Below are 14712 nucleotides of genomic sequence, written 5' to 3'. Positions count from 1 at the left end.
TGATGCTCAGATGTCATAGTGCTAGAGGTGATATACATAGCTAGAGGAAAGGCTGGCCACAACAAAAAGTACTTGTTTTTGTAATATTACAATAAAACACTGTCAAATATTTCTGAAAATCAGCCAAGCCAATGCTAGCCCAGCATAGCGAAAGCATCTATTTTGTTTGCAGCTGTTGAAAGGAACAACTTAATGAGGCTTGCTCAGACTATACCATTTACACCGGTCCAGTTCTTTGGTAAGTGCCAGTTTCTCTGTTCTGCTTTGAATGTATTATAATCACAGCATGGATTATTTTTTAAAGAATACAGTTAAGAAACCTCATAGGTTGGATTAATTTAGGTATATGTAATTTACATTTATTTTCTGAAAGGAACAACTTTTGTAACCATCACCCTGGACCAAAGGGAATGAATCTATAGCCTGTTGGTTAAGGCACCACCGGGGAGACCCAGGGTCTAGTTCTCCTAGTCCAATGACTCCTTAATTATTTATCCTCAACTTCAACGTGAGAGATTGAGGGAGCCATACACATCAGAATATCCCGTAGCTCAGTGGCTAAAGTACTCTCCTGAGAATGGAGAGATCTCTGTTCAAATCTTTCCTCCTCATGAGGCAGAGGGAGAAATTAAACCTGGGTTTCCCTAGTGAGTGCTCTAACCATTGGGATAGACAGATAGATACCTCCCTACCGCTGTACTTATGTGCCAAACTCCCTAAGAGGAGCGGGTCTTAGGATGCACCCCTGTTGTTGGCATCTCCCATTTGTTAGCTTAAGTGGCTCCCCACCTAGCTTGCTGGTTTTTATGGATTTCATTCTTAGGCCACTGTCTCTCCCCATTCATTGTGTAGGGAGCCCAGGTGCCTAACTCAGGCTTTGTGGTTCATAGTGTTGTTCCAGTGATTTTTCTAGGTGCCTAAAAGTTAGGCATTCCAATGCTGAGATACATAATTTGAAGGATTTTTATTCTTTTATCCATTTTATTAGCAGTTCCTGTTTTATTAAGGAAATGGTGCAGTATTCTACAGTAATCACCCTCCAGACATTGCTACATCTTGATGATAAAACTTAGGGCCTAATCCTCCAGGATCAATTGGTTCAACTTTAAGAGAGCTGATGTAAGATCTGTGTAATGGCATGGAGAATTAGACCCCTCGTGTCTGGGACCATTACTGCAGAATATGTCCATTGGATGTTGTATAAAACGCTTAAGACATAGAAATGGTACTTGTAAATGTTTAATTATTCTATCAATAATTCTGGTCAGTATTCTATTCAATTGAACATTTGTACACAGTGGGCCTGATTTTTAGCCTGGCTCATACCTGGCCTCCTTTGTGGCACCTATAATTATTTGTGTATCCAGGCAATGTTAGATATTAAGTACCTGAAGGTGCTCACAGATCAGGTGTTTGTATGTCTATATTTACATCAACCGATTTTGCAAATAATCTCAGTCACAAAAAGGGAGGGCAGGTTTTAAAACTCTGGCCTGTTATATTAGTTTATTGAAGATAATAATGAATAGTTTTCGCCTGTCAAAGGCAGAATACTGTTTAACTACATACTGAGACAGAGTATAAGATTGAGTTGAATCTCATCAGATGCCTTCTGCATGCAAAATGATAAAATTACTTAAATTTTGTGCAATAGAGATGACATAGGAATTTCTAGGAACAAGGTCAAATTCTTCATTTAAAATAGAAAACTTAAATCTCCATGCTTATTTGTCTTAATTTCTTCTCATTATCCTTAGTTTATATTAAAACAGAACCCTAAATATTATGGGAAAGTTGATGTTCTTTCTAGATTTGGAGGGCTAGTTCCCAGCTGTGCGTGTTAGTTTGGGCCAGGCTCTGCTTCTCTTGCTCATGTTGATTAGTGTCTGATTTCTCAGATAACCCAGTTGAAATCAATGGGACTGTCATGGATCAAAGTGCTACTCAGTGTGAGTAAGGGTGGCAAAATCCAGCCATTAGCTTTTACAATTGTCATGAAGATAAAGGTGTTACTTCTTACAAGCAAGCAAGATCAAAAAGAAAAACAGTATGAGTAGTATCGATTTTAATTGTTTTCTGTAGGATAAATAAACTTTTTGTACAAATACAGACCAAAAGGGAGAGAGTGAGTCTCAGCATATTTTGATTTAATTTCAGTTCAACCAATTATTGATTGGTGTTTAAAAGCAAATATTTAGACCCAATCATCCCTAAAATCCAGTAAGTCTGCTGACACTGAGAAAAGCCACTGAAAAGAAGAAAATGACCACAATTGTATTCAGTAAGATCCACTGGTTTAAACCAAGGCAGTTTGCTTGTATTGAAGCACACCTGAAGGCTGGAATTCATCCCTATGAAGAAGGCCAGTACAAAATAGAGAGACAATGTAATTTAAGGGGTCCATAGTTGTTGTGCTGTCCCTCTGAACAGGGTTGAACATCGCCTTAGTGAACAATAGAAGACTTGGATGATATTTCAGGAGTATGGTAGCATAGTGGAAGCTTGTTAAGTACTGTAAATTGAGAAAGTTATATGCTATTTTAGGGGAAGAAAGGTAAGTCTCAAACAGTGTTGCTGTGATTTGTGATATTTATAAATAAAACTTCTTTCAACCTCAGCTGGAGAGGAGGTGACAATCTATAGGCTAGAAGAGAGTTCGCCTTTGAACCTAGATAAAAGCATGTCGTCCTGGTCACAGCATGGGATGGCTGCAATGATCCAGGTCTTGTCCCAAGAGGAGATGGATGGAGGTCTCCGTAGAGCCATGAAGGTCATTTGTACCTGGTCTGAGAATGACGTATTGAAGTTGGGACAAGTCTTCATTGTGAAGTCGTTTCTTCCTGAAGTGGTTCAGACATGGCAGACGATCTTTCGGGAGGGTACAGTGCTACATCTGTGCCTGAGGGTAAGTATAAACCTGCAGGGAAACTATCCAGCTCAGTTTGGCAGGTGTGAAATGGTTTGGTACATGTAAACACTTCCAGCCTGGAGTGACTTGCTGTTTAATTATGGTTACAACCTTATTGGAGAGAGGAGCATGGAAAAAATCCATCTCCTATTTATGATTAGTAAGGAACACTCTTTTTCTTTATATATTCTGGCCTTTCTCTATAGGCTTGTGTAAAAGTAATACCTATACATGTGTTTTTGATTAGGAAATACAACAACAAAGGGCTGCTCAGAAGCTGATATATACTTTCAACCAACTGAAGCCACATAGCATTCCATATACCCCAAGGTAAGGAAATGGCCTTTCAAGAGTGAGGTGGAAAAGACTAAATACAACCTTCTGCAATATATGGGTGCTGGGGGCTCAAGTAGAGAACTTATTCCCTTTCTCTGTGGTCTGATGAAGCCCAGCTTTGTTGACTGTCTTTCAAGGCCTATTTTTTTGGTGTAGTTTTTCTGGAGTGGGTAGGTTGATATCATCTGACTGGGTGGGTGAGGGAATTTGGGGGAAATATAAAGGATTTGGTGGAGTGCATCAACTGGGGCAGATTACAGAGACTTTTTTAATAGATGCCTATCAAAAAGAAATTGTGTCCATGCTTTTAATATTTGTAAAGTGTATAGGGCTTATGCCCAGCATTAAACTGAAATAAGTAAATAAAATAAATATACATGAATTAGAGACATTGCAGAATTTTTCTAAGTGTATCTGTTGCTTGTTGGTGTTGAAGAAGTTTGTGAAAGAAGAGTCTGAAGCAAAGTTAATTGCAAAATAATTGGAAAGACCATAATTGACTTCAGTGGCCTTTGGAAAAGGCCCTTACTGAGCAAAAAGGAATGCAAGGTGTTAGTGAGAGAACAGCTGGTCTCCAGTTCTGCTGAGCATGCTGCTCTGAGATGTAGCTGCTTTGGGGGTGGGGGTGGGGATTCTTTCAGGGTTGTGAACTAGTTTCCAGTGGCCTGAAGAGAGAGTGCATGTAAAGAATCGCTTATAATTTGAACATCCCCATAGATCTGTGTTCATATGGTAAAGCTGATCAATATTTGCTACTGAGTCGTTACGGTAAAGTTTTACTGTTTCTTTTACAAGGAACTTTACAGAGTATGACAGGAAACATACTGCTCATCAAAGTTTTATCAAAGTGAAAATGACTTTCCACTTCAGAAAAGCAAACCCTCATGTTTGGGAGGGATGAGCAGGTCTGGTTTGGAAAGTATGAGGGCCCAGATGTTTGAAGACCCGTAATTAGGGCATATATTTTGTTATGTGCACCAATACTTTTCCTTTTGTTTTGGGCCCTTATCATAAGCCTTTCTCCCAAATCTGGACCTTAGCGTCCAAAATCTGGGTGCTTAGCATGAACCTCCAAGCTTAATTACCAGCTTGGATCTTATCTCGCTGCCACCAGACAGGAATTACAGCGCCTGCCTCACTCTGGTCCCCCAAACTTTCCTTGGAGGGACCCCAAGACTCAGAGACTCTGAGTCTCACAACAAAGGGAAATAACCCACTTCCCTTCCCCCTCTCTCTCCCACCCAGACTTTCCTCTCTGGGCTAACCTGAGAGTACTGATGCAATCTCTTTACATCACAATACCAAGAAGCATGTCTCCTCTATTCCACAAAGAGACAAACCCCAAATACAAGGAAACAGAAAAGATTCTCTCTCTCCTCCCCCTCCCACCAATTCCCTGGTGCTGCAGAGTTTCACCCTCCGTAGATCTAACACAAAGAGAATTCCCTCCCCTTCGTTCCTTAGCCTACCCAGAGAGAAAAAACTCAAACAAGTCTTAAAAAGAAAACTTTATATAAAAAGAAAGAAAAAGACAAAAATTAATCTCTGTTATAAAATGACAATACAGGGCTATTGCTTATAAGAAAAATATGAATAAACAGTCTGATTCAAAAAGATATCCAATTTGAAACATTCCAGCAAGCTACACACATGTAAATACACCCAAAACAACATAAAAGCCTATATTGTTTTTCTACCTGTACTTACAAGTTGGAAACAGAAGATTAGAAGATAGAAAGAAGCTTCTCATAGCTGAGAGACAGACAAAAGACACAGACCCAAGACAAAGAAGACCCACAAATCCCTCCCTTAAGCTTTTAAAAAATCTGGTTTCCTGATTGGTCCTCTTGTCAGGTGTTTGGTCCCCTTTGTTAACCCTTTACAGGTAAAAGAAACATTAACCCTTAGCTATCTATTTATGACAGCCCTGTTTTTTCTATACAATCTGTAGAAATGCCACTATTAAAACGTGCTTCTGTGGGAATGGTGACCTCATGCGTGTTACAATCTATGAATATATATTTAAGGCCTGATCTAGAGCCCACTGAAGTCAGTGGGAGTCTTTCTATTCAGTGGGCAAGGATATGATCTCTTTGTATTACATTATTAGTACATCAGGGGTGAATATGCACCATCAGATGTGGAAATCATGAGCATTTGATCCTGTCCCAAAAACATTCCCATTACCCAGTACCAGGAGATACTCTTAGGAAATATTCTTGCTTGTTCAGTAGCAGCCACACTTCTACACAAGCCAGTTCCATCTCACTATATGCTGTTTTTTAGTTACTTACCTTTATGACCATATTTTTCCTCTTCGGAAATGTAGAACTATGGTTCAGTATTTGGGGTAGGAAAGGAATTTCCCCCCAGATCAAATTTGCAGAGATCCTGGAGGGTTTTTTGCCTTCCTCTGCAGAGTAGGACATAGGTCACTTGCTCATTTGAACTATGGTAAATGGTGGATTCTCTGTAACTTGACGTCTGTAAGTCTAGATTTGAGGACATCAGTAACTCAACCAGAGGTTATGGGCCGACTATAGGAGTGGGTGGGTGAGGTTCTGTGTCCTGTGATATGCAGGAGGTCAGACTAGATTAGTGGTTCTTAACCTTTCCGCGCTACTGTACCCCTTTCAGGAGTCTGATTTGTCTTGTGTACCCCCAAGTTTCACCTCACTTAAAAAATACTTGCTTACAAAATCAGACATAAAAATATAAAAAGTATCACAGCACACTATTACTGAAAAACTGCTTACTTTCTCATTTTTACCATATAATTATAAAATAAAGCAACTGGAATATAAATATTATACTTACACTTCAGTATGTAGTATATAGAGCAGTATAAACAAGTCATTGTCTGTATGAAATTTTGCTAGTGCTTTTTATGTAGCCTATTGTAAAACTAGACAATATCTAGATGAGTTGATGTACCCCCTGGAAGACTTGTGCATACCTCCAGGGATACGTATACCCCAAATTCAGAACCACTGGACTAGATGTTCAAGATGGTCCCTTCTGGCCTTAAAGTCTATGAATATTCTCCCTGTTCACCCCATTACTTAGATGCTGTGGCATCTGTGAGCATTACTGGACACTGGATATCTTTAGACTGGCTTATTTTGAGGAAAGTTTTTGAGTTTGAGAGGAGCCCAGCCCGTCAAAAAGACAACCCCCCCCCACAACAAGCAAAATCAGAACAGTTTTCCCCCCTCACAACAGTAAACTGCATACATACATTTACTCCTTCCTTTCTGCAGACGAAAAGAAGATTTAAGCCATCTTAACAGAGAAAACCTAGACACTAAATGTCCTCTCACATTAGTTTTACACAGGAGTAAACCTCAATTCCACTGACTTTCGTAGAATTTCTCCTGATTTACACTAAGTAGATTATCAGGTGTAACATAGTGCATCCTATGAGCCCAAGTGTGCCTTATGAAAATGAGGATTTTTTTGTTGTTATTTTGGAGAATATCATCAGGCTTTCGCAGAGGAAGGAGTGCAACTTTGCACCTCTTTTGAAAAATGGTGCGTGATGGTAAATTAACTTTTTCCAAAGTCCTGACTTAGCATTTTATAGCACTTATTGTTCAAGGGCGTTTCTTTAATTAATCTTAAAGATTTTAGTCCATCTATTTATGCTATGCTTGCACTACGAGGTAGGGGAGTGATTCCCTTGCTTGAGAACATATACTTGTGTTAGCTCTCTTCGAACAAGAGCAAGTGTAAATAGGAGTGTTACTTTGATAGCATGAGCAGTGGCAATGGAGGCATGGCTTAACTGTGCCAAGTACAAACCTGCCTGAAATTTGGCCTGTGCCCTCACTGCTGCTACCCCTGCTAATGCAGATACACTACTATTTATACTTGTGCTAGATCAATGAGAGCTAGTGCAAGTATGTGTATGTGAACAGGGGAATAACACCCTTAGCTTGTAGCCTAGATGGTGCTGTAGAGATTAACTAGTGTAATGATGGCATTTCCTCGTTTACTCAGCATACGCTTCTTGTTCACTGACACTCCTGTCCACAGAAGGGCTTTGTTTTGAGATCATTCTCTGAAGTGTCTTCTCCAGTAGGTTACATCTCTCAGGAATGACTCCCTGCTATCTACCATTTGTTATCTTCTGCTGCTGAGAGTTTTCTAAGAGGTTTGAAGTTTTTAAGTGGTGGAGTAGTGTCCCACTTTTCAGTATATTTGCTTTGTTCGGTAATAATTGTGACCTGACTGTGAGGACACTCATCATCCTGCCAGCTCCTGACTGATAGCATTTTTACCCACAGGTTTCTGGAGGTTTTTTTAATGTGCTGCCATTCAGCCAATCAGTGGCTCACCATAGAGAAGTACATGACGGGTGAGTTCTGCAAGTACAACAACAACAACGGGGATGAGATTTCCCCCAGCAATTTGCTGGAAGAGATGATGTTGGCCTTCTCTCACTGGACCTACGAGTATACTCAAGGGGAGCTCCTTGTCCTGGATTTGCAAGGTGACTGCCAAAATGCAACAGTTTATTATATAACTTAGAGGTGCCAAAAAGAAAACAACGTAGAATTCAACTTAGAGAAAAAGAGCCAAATTCTGCTCCCATTTACACCCATGAAAATCCTGAGCAATTCCAAAGACATCCATGGAATTACTCCAAATTTATATAGGTGTAAATGAGAACACTATATGGCCCCATATATCTAGTTTACACGTACAAGCACCGTGTACTAAAACAATGTGTAGTAACATTTCAATTAGCTGTATAAAAACCACTTCACATGTTAATGTTGATGAAGATTGTTAAATATTTGCAACAAAAACACATTTTTCTCATCGGAAGGCTGAAAACTGGCATCAATTGTTGTTTATATTTTTCATTAATAAAACTGTAAACAGTTTAAGTTGCAGTTCTGAGAACTATTCACAGAGCCTGGTGGCTCCTCAAAAGAGCACACAGTGTGGTATGATCACTTTACAATACTTGTGTAAAGGGAACATGGTATATTTAAAAAAATAAACATTTGACTGAGTACAGAAAATGAACACCATCCATCAAGCAGTTTAAACATCATTGGCTCTCAATCCTGTCAAGGGCAATTTGCACTGCTAGACATAGGTTTATCCTATTTATATTTTACAGCATTCAGAAGCTGTGAATTACAGTAAGACTTCCTGGTCAAGCAAAATCAGCCTTTAAATCCATGCTTGCCTTCATTTGATTTTATCTTCACATTAAGAAAAATAAAAAGACTTTGTGTATCTTTGTTACAACATATTGGAACTGAGCCACACTTCCTCTCTTATTTTTAAAATTTGGTTTAGTATAGTGCTCCTGAAATTGGCAGGAGTACCACTGGCTTGAGCCTGGAACAGGGAAATATGTGCATCAATCTTTGCAGAACTGAGGCCCTCATTTTCATCCCAAACCAGGAAAGAGAAGTGTGAAAAAAATGGAATAAAATTATTTACAAAATTCTTTTAAACCTCAGAAAAGGTCTGACTTAAGTATGGGTCAGCGTTTGGTTGTCCATACTACATTGGCTGTCCTTAAACTGGAGCTCTCGAATCAGAGCACAAAATCTGTTCCAACTGGAATTCCAGGCAGACTAGTCTGTCTACTAAAGGGTGCGTGTGTGTAAAAAATCTGTCTCTCACACACATAATATCTCTATATATTATACTTTTATTTAAATATATTCTGTATTAACAAAGGCCCTTTGTCATTGGAATGTGTTACAAATTTTCAGGTGTTTTAACATATGGTGAGCACAATAGTTTTAGCTATTCTTCACCTATCTACCTGTATCCACTGCAGCACATGAGTTCATCACTAATAGACCCTGGGAATTAAAATAATTGGATGCTAATGTTCATGGAAGTTTTCTTGTACATCAGCAGCCCAATCATTTACTCAGATATAAGGCAAAGACTTTTTAAAGTAGAATCCCATAAGCCCTAATGGGGCATTGGTTTGAGGAGAGGAGTTTATCACAAAGGAAACTGTTCTTCCATTCATTTACCACAAAACGCCTATTAGCACTGATTGGAGTTACCTATCTAACTCTACTATAACCACCACCAAAGGGGAGAATAGACCCCAGCATCCTCACATCACAACATCTAAATAAAGGGACATATTCTGATACCCTTGCTCACCTTGAATAGCACCTTTCCCCATGAGTGGTCCTAATGAAATCAACAGGATTTTAATAATGAAATAAGGTGCTATTCAACATGAGTACAGGCCTCATTTTACTGTAGTTACAGCAGTTTTGGCAACTCTTTCCATGGTTTAATAGTATAGAGCCATTTGGGTAAGTTTCTAGCCTATCCATTCTTAAATCCACGAGCATGTAATGTCAGGAATGGGGTGAGAACAATTAGCATTTGTTTGTCTATTTTTAACAAATAGCTACAGCACTTTATTTTTACTTTAAGTGTAAATTTAGAGTCTACAGAGGAAATTGATATTTACATTGGTTATGATTTTATAACATGATATTTAAAAAAACAATCTTTGCATGTAACACTCTTCTAATTTACTGTAGGTGTTGGGGAAGACCTGACAGATCCATCTGTTATTAAACCTGAAGGGAAGCAGTAAGTTTATTGTCATTTTATTAGCTGTCATTTCAGAATATGGTGTGTTTCATGTAATTCATTTCAGACAATTGATAGCTAATGAGTTTTTTTTTGTTTGTTTTTTAAAGTCAGGAATTAAATATTGATTTGAATGTAGTAGTTCTGTTTTTTTTCCAGATGGTGCAGTTCCAACTGAATAATTATATGTGATCTAGGAGAATGGGGAGGGGACTGGGCACACAAAATTCCTGATTTCACAACAGGATTGTTAATAGTGCTTTTTATATACACAACACTTCATATACAATGGCTCAGATCCATAGATTCACAGACTTTAAGATCAGAAGGGACCATCTAGTCTGACCTCCTGCACACCTCAGGCCACAGAATCTCACCCACCCACTCCTGTAACAAATCCCTAACCTATGTCTGAGTTACTGAAGTCCTCAAATCATGGTTTAAAGACCTCAAGGTGCAGAGAATCCTCCAGCAAGTGACCCGTGCCCCATGCTGCAGAGGAAGGTGAAAAACCTCTAAGGCCTCTGCCAATCTGCCCTGGAGGAAAATTCTTTCCCAGCCCCAAATATGGTGATCAGTTAAACCCTGAGCATTTGGGCAAGACTCACCAGCCATCACCCAGGAAAGAATTCTCTGTAATAACTCAGATCCCACCCCATCTAACATTCCATCGCAGACCATTGGGCATATTTACCTGCTAATAATCAAAGATGAATTAATTGCCAAAATTAGGCTATCTCATCATACCATCCCCTCCATAAACTTATCAAGCTTAGTCTTAAAGCCAGATATGTCTTTTGCCCCCACTACTCCCCTTGGAAGGCTGTTCCCGAACTTCACTCCTCTGCGTGGGGAGACAAAATGGTTTTGTTTCTGGCCTGGGATGTACAGGAGGTCATACTAGATGATCTAATGGCCCCTTCTGACATTAAATTATGACACTTCGGGCTTGTCTACATGAAGGGTGAGTTCACAGCAAGCTAGGGTGTGAATATACTGCATATTAACTGTTCATGTGGACCCTGATACTGTGCACCACAAGTTTGTTAGTGCACTTTAATATACTCAGTGTTTCAAAGCAGAGAAGATCAGGGCATACTATTATACTGTTAGGTCCCACAGAATCAGTTAGTGCATGGCAGACCAAGTCAGGGGTATATTCACACCCCAGCTTCGTGTGAGCTAAATGTTTGTGTGGACAAGCCCTTAATCCTGCCCAGAGGCCCCAGGTCAGTGGGGTTCCACAGACAGACAACTCTTGCTGTATGGATCAGAGTGTCGGATTAACTCTTGACTCCAGTTAGATGTCACAGCACTCTAAGTACTAAGTACACATCATTAACCCAATTTCACAAAAGGAGAAACAAGTTCAGAAATATTAAATGACTTGCCCAGGGCACAGAACAAGTCAATTCCAGAACTGGGAGTAAAAACTTGATCTCCTGTCTCCAAAACCACTATTACTAATATTATCTGTATTATGAATACCATTAGTAATTAATAAACATTTGCACAATATTAATAATTAATTACTATCACATGTTGATTATAGATACTACATATGTATTATTGCAAATGTGCGCTAGGTGTTTCGCAACAAATATAAGACAATCTACTTTTGCCCCTCATACTGGCCTTACTTGGGGCCACAGGACCCATATTCACAGTACCCACAGTCCATATGAGTCAATAGGGAGTCTTGCCATCCCTCGCCTCCCAGAGGTCAAAGGGAAACTCCTGAGCCTATGGAAGGAAGAGGAGGATGAAGTGGCTGCTCCAGTGTCTCCCTGATGACCACAGACAATTCCAAGAGCTGGTTCAGAGAGTGGCAGAAGAGCTGTAAATGCCCTTAGAGGAAGCCCAGGACTCACAACACAACTCCCGTTCAGTCTAGCAACTACACCCAGTGTCTTTACAAAATTATTTTCTGTAGTAGCCACACAATTTAGACCGGGTGGTTGTACCATCTTCCAGTGTCTAGATGATTGGCTTCTTACAGACAGGACTTATTCAGAAGTCATAACATCAGCCTCATCACTGCTCCATCTCCTAGAATCCCTGAGAATCGCTGTGAACATGAAAAAGTCTATCCTGGCTCTGGCTCAGACTATAGATTTCATAGGAGTGACCTTAGATTCAAAACAAAGGCTCAGCTCCATTGTTGAGTTGGACAGATTCCAACTCATGGGCATCCCAATAAATGAGATTATGCACAATCCTCTGACATTGGTCTGGATTTGCCTTACTCTCCTAGGTCATGTGCCATCATCTACTCATGTACCACTGTTCATCCACCTCTATGCCTGTACGGTTGGTTTCAAACAGTATATATACTGAGCAAACACGGCATGAACACTGTAGTGATAATCCCCAATAAGAAAAGGGCCTCTCTAATTTGGTGAAAAGATTCTGCACAAGTATACATGGACATTCCTTTCCTATCCCCCACACCCAACAGGACAATAATCACAATTGCCTGCTTGTTAGGTTGGAGGACGCACATGGACAGTCACATAGCACAGGGCACTTGGATGGCCTGGGAACCAGAATGCACATAAATCTCGTGGAATGCAGAGCAGTCAGAGAAGCATGCAGGGCATTCTTGACATTAGTCCAATCTTGCACTCTCTCATAATGTCAGACAATATGACAACCATATTCTACATAAACAAACAGGGAGGAGTAAGTTCCATTCCCTTGTGTATAGAAGTGGTCAATGTATGGAACTGGAAGAATCACAATCACCCTATCAGCAGCATACCACCCTGGAGCCCAAAATTCACTGGCGGACAGCGTCAGCAGTTACTTTGCCACTGATCATGAATGGGTGTCTCACAGCTCAGTGGTTAACAGCATCTTTGCTCAGGGGGAGCCTACCTGGGACCTGTTCCCAGACAAACGGGAAATACAGCACATATCGTTCGAAGGGTGCTCAGGGTCAGTTCTTCAGAGGTGATGCTGTCCTACTTCTTTGGGTAGATCATTTGAACTATGCCTTTCCTCCTATACTTCCTCAAGATTTGTGGAAGATTTGACAGTACAGAGCATGAGCCATTTTCATTGTGTCCAAATGGCCTGAACTGTTCTGCTTCCCGGGTCTCCTGCATATGCCAGCCCAGCCATCTATCAACATTCATCCCCTCCAGGTCCTCTTGACTCTTTATCAGAAATCCCAACTCAGAAGCTCTTCACCTCACGGGTTGGTATTTGAATGGGTGTTGGATCTAGAACATTCCTGTTCAGAAACTGTACAAGCCATTCTCACTAAAGCAGAAAAGACTCCACCAGAAAATGTTCTCCAGCCAAGTGGAAGCATTTTTCAATCTGGGCCCAACACCACAGTATGTCTCCTGATCAAAGATATCAGATCTATCTATTTTATTACTTCCTTACACTCAAGAAGATGAGTCTTTCCCTTGGCTCGATGTAGGTTTTCCCATAGGCAATCAGCTCAGGTCACCCTCCAAAAGATGACTCTGTATCTATCCAATCACCTCCAGGTTCTAAAAGTGTTTAATTAGAGCTTTCCCACCAACAAGAAAACTAACCCCTCAACGGGGACCTTAATTTAGTACTTTCAACACTTATCAAGCCACCTTTCAACCCCCTGGCTACCTGTTCAATGCTTCATCTGTCTATGAAGGTTGCTTTCCTCATTGTCATCACCTTGGCCAGGCAGGTAGGAGAACTGTGGTTCCTAATGGCAGATCTTCATTACACGCTATTGGATAAAGACAAAGTCTTGCTATGACTACATCCAAAATTCACCCCTACAGTAGTTTGGAATTTCACATAAATGAGACAATCCACTTACTTCTGCTCTTCCCAAAACCCCGTGCTGCCAGCAAAGGAAAAGACTTCATTCCCTTGATGTGATCATTGGCATTTTACCTATCGAGAAGGAAACAGATCAGAAAGTCACCTCAACTGTTTGTTGCCATAGTGGAATGAAAGCAGTGGTTCTACAAACAACCAGACCTCCTCCATCATCGCACTCTCCTTCTCACTGAGTACTGCTTGTCATTCACCCACAGTGGAATACGGATAGGGACGAGCACTCAAAGAAGAAAGGAAAGTTACGTACCCCTTGTAACCAGAGTTCTTCGCGATGTGTGGTCCCTATCTGTATTCCACTATGTGCCCTCCTTCTTCTCTGCTAAGGATCATCTCTGATTTGTGGTAAGAGGAGGAACTGAAGAGGCGTTGATCCACTTTTCCTCTTATGCAATCAGCACAGAGCATCAGCAAGGGCATGGACCAGTGGGTATTACAGTCTCAGGCACATGGAATGCATGTGTACCCCAGTGGAATACAGATGGGAACCACACATCTTGAACTCCAGTTAATAAAGGTTAAGTACCTTCCATCATTTATGGACACTTAAAGCATTACACCCAGATTAATAAAAGCGAGTTATATAGTTTGCATTTCAAGGTTGAACAAAATCCTTTTTGTTTGCTCTGTTATCTCCAAAAATAGTCAGGTATTCAATTTGCTACCTAAAGATGAGTTATAGCAGACACTGATTAATGAAGCAAAAAACCCAGCTTGCATTTCATGTGTTAGGGAAAATCTTAAGAACTGCAAGAGCAAAACAGTATTGTTTTGACTTGGTGATCTGAGAGAATATAACAATGAAGCAGCTAGCAATATACTTGTGTAAAGTGATCATTCCAGAGAGATACTTCCTAAAAATATATATATATATATTTAAAATGCACTCTTCACTTTCTCCTTCACTCACTCACCAGGGAAAAATTCCAGCAGTATCGGGGTCTGTTTTATGTTTTCATTTATCGATGACTTATTTCTCCAAAAATTGCACACTGCTTGAAAAGTTGCTAGCAAGACTCAAAGGCATATCTTTGAGCTCACAT

At 40.2% G+C, this 14712-nt stretch overlaps 1 protein-coding gene across 1 annotated transcript in view; it reads left to right on the top strand.

Moving 5' to 3' along the window:
• The window catches only part of TRPM6 (transient receptor potential cation channel subfamily M member 6), a 121993-nt gene that overhangs the window by 102598 nt on the left and 4683 nt on the right, over positions 1–14712 (top strand). The window contains 5 exon segments of the mRNA XM_032805269.2: positions 173–238; positions 2619–2905; positions 3156–3238; positions 7531–7736; positions 9784–9835. Of these exon segments, the coding sequence (XP_032661160.2) occupies positions 173–238; positions 2619–2905; positions 3156–3238; positions 7531–7736; positions 9784–9835 (694 nt within the window).

Source organism: Chelonoidis abingdonii, chromosome 6, assembly GCF_003597395.2.
Source record: "Chelonoidis abingdonii isolate Lonesome George chromosome 6, CheloAbing_2.0, whole genome shotgun sequence".
Taxonomy (NCBI): domain Eukaryota; kingdom Metazoa; phylum Chordata; order Testudines; family Testudinidae; genus Chelonoidis; species Chelonoidis abingdonii.
Note: the sequence above shows the minus strand (reverse complement) of the source record. Positions and strands in the feature narration are given on the sequence as shown.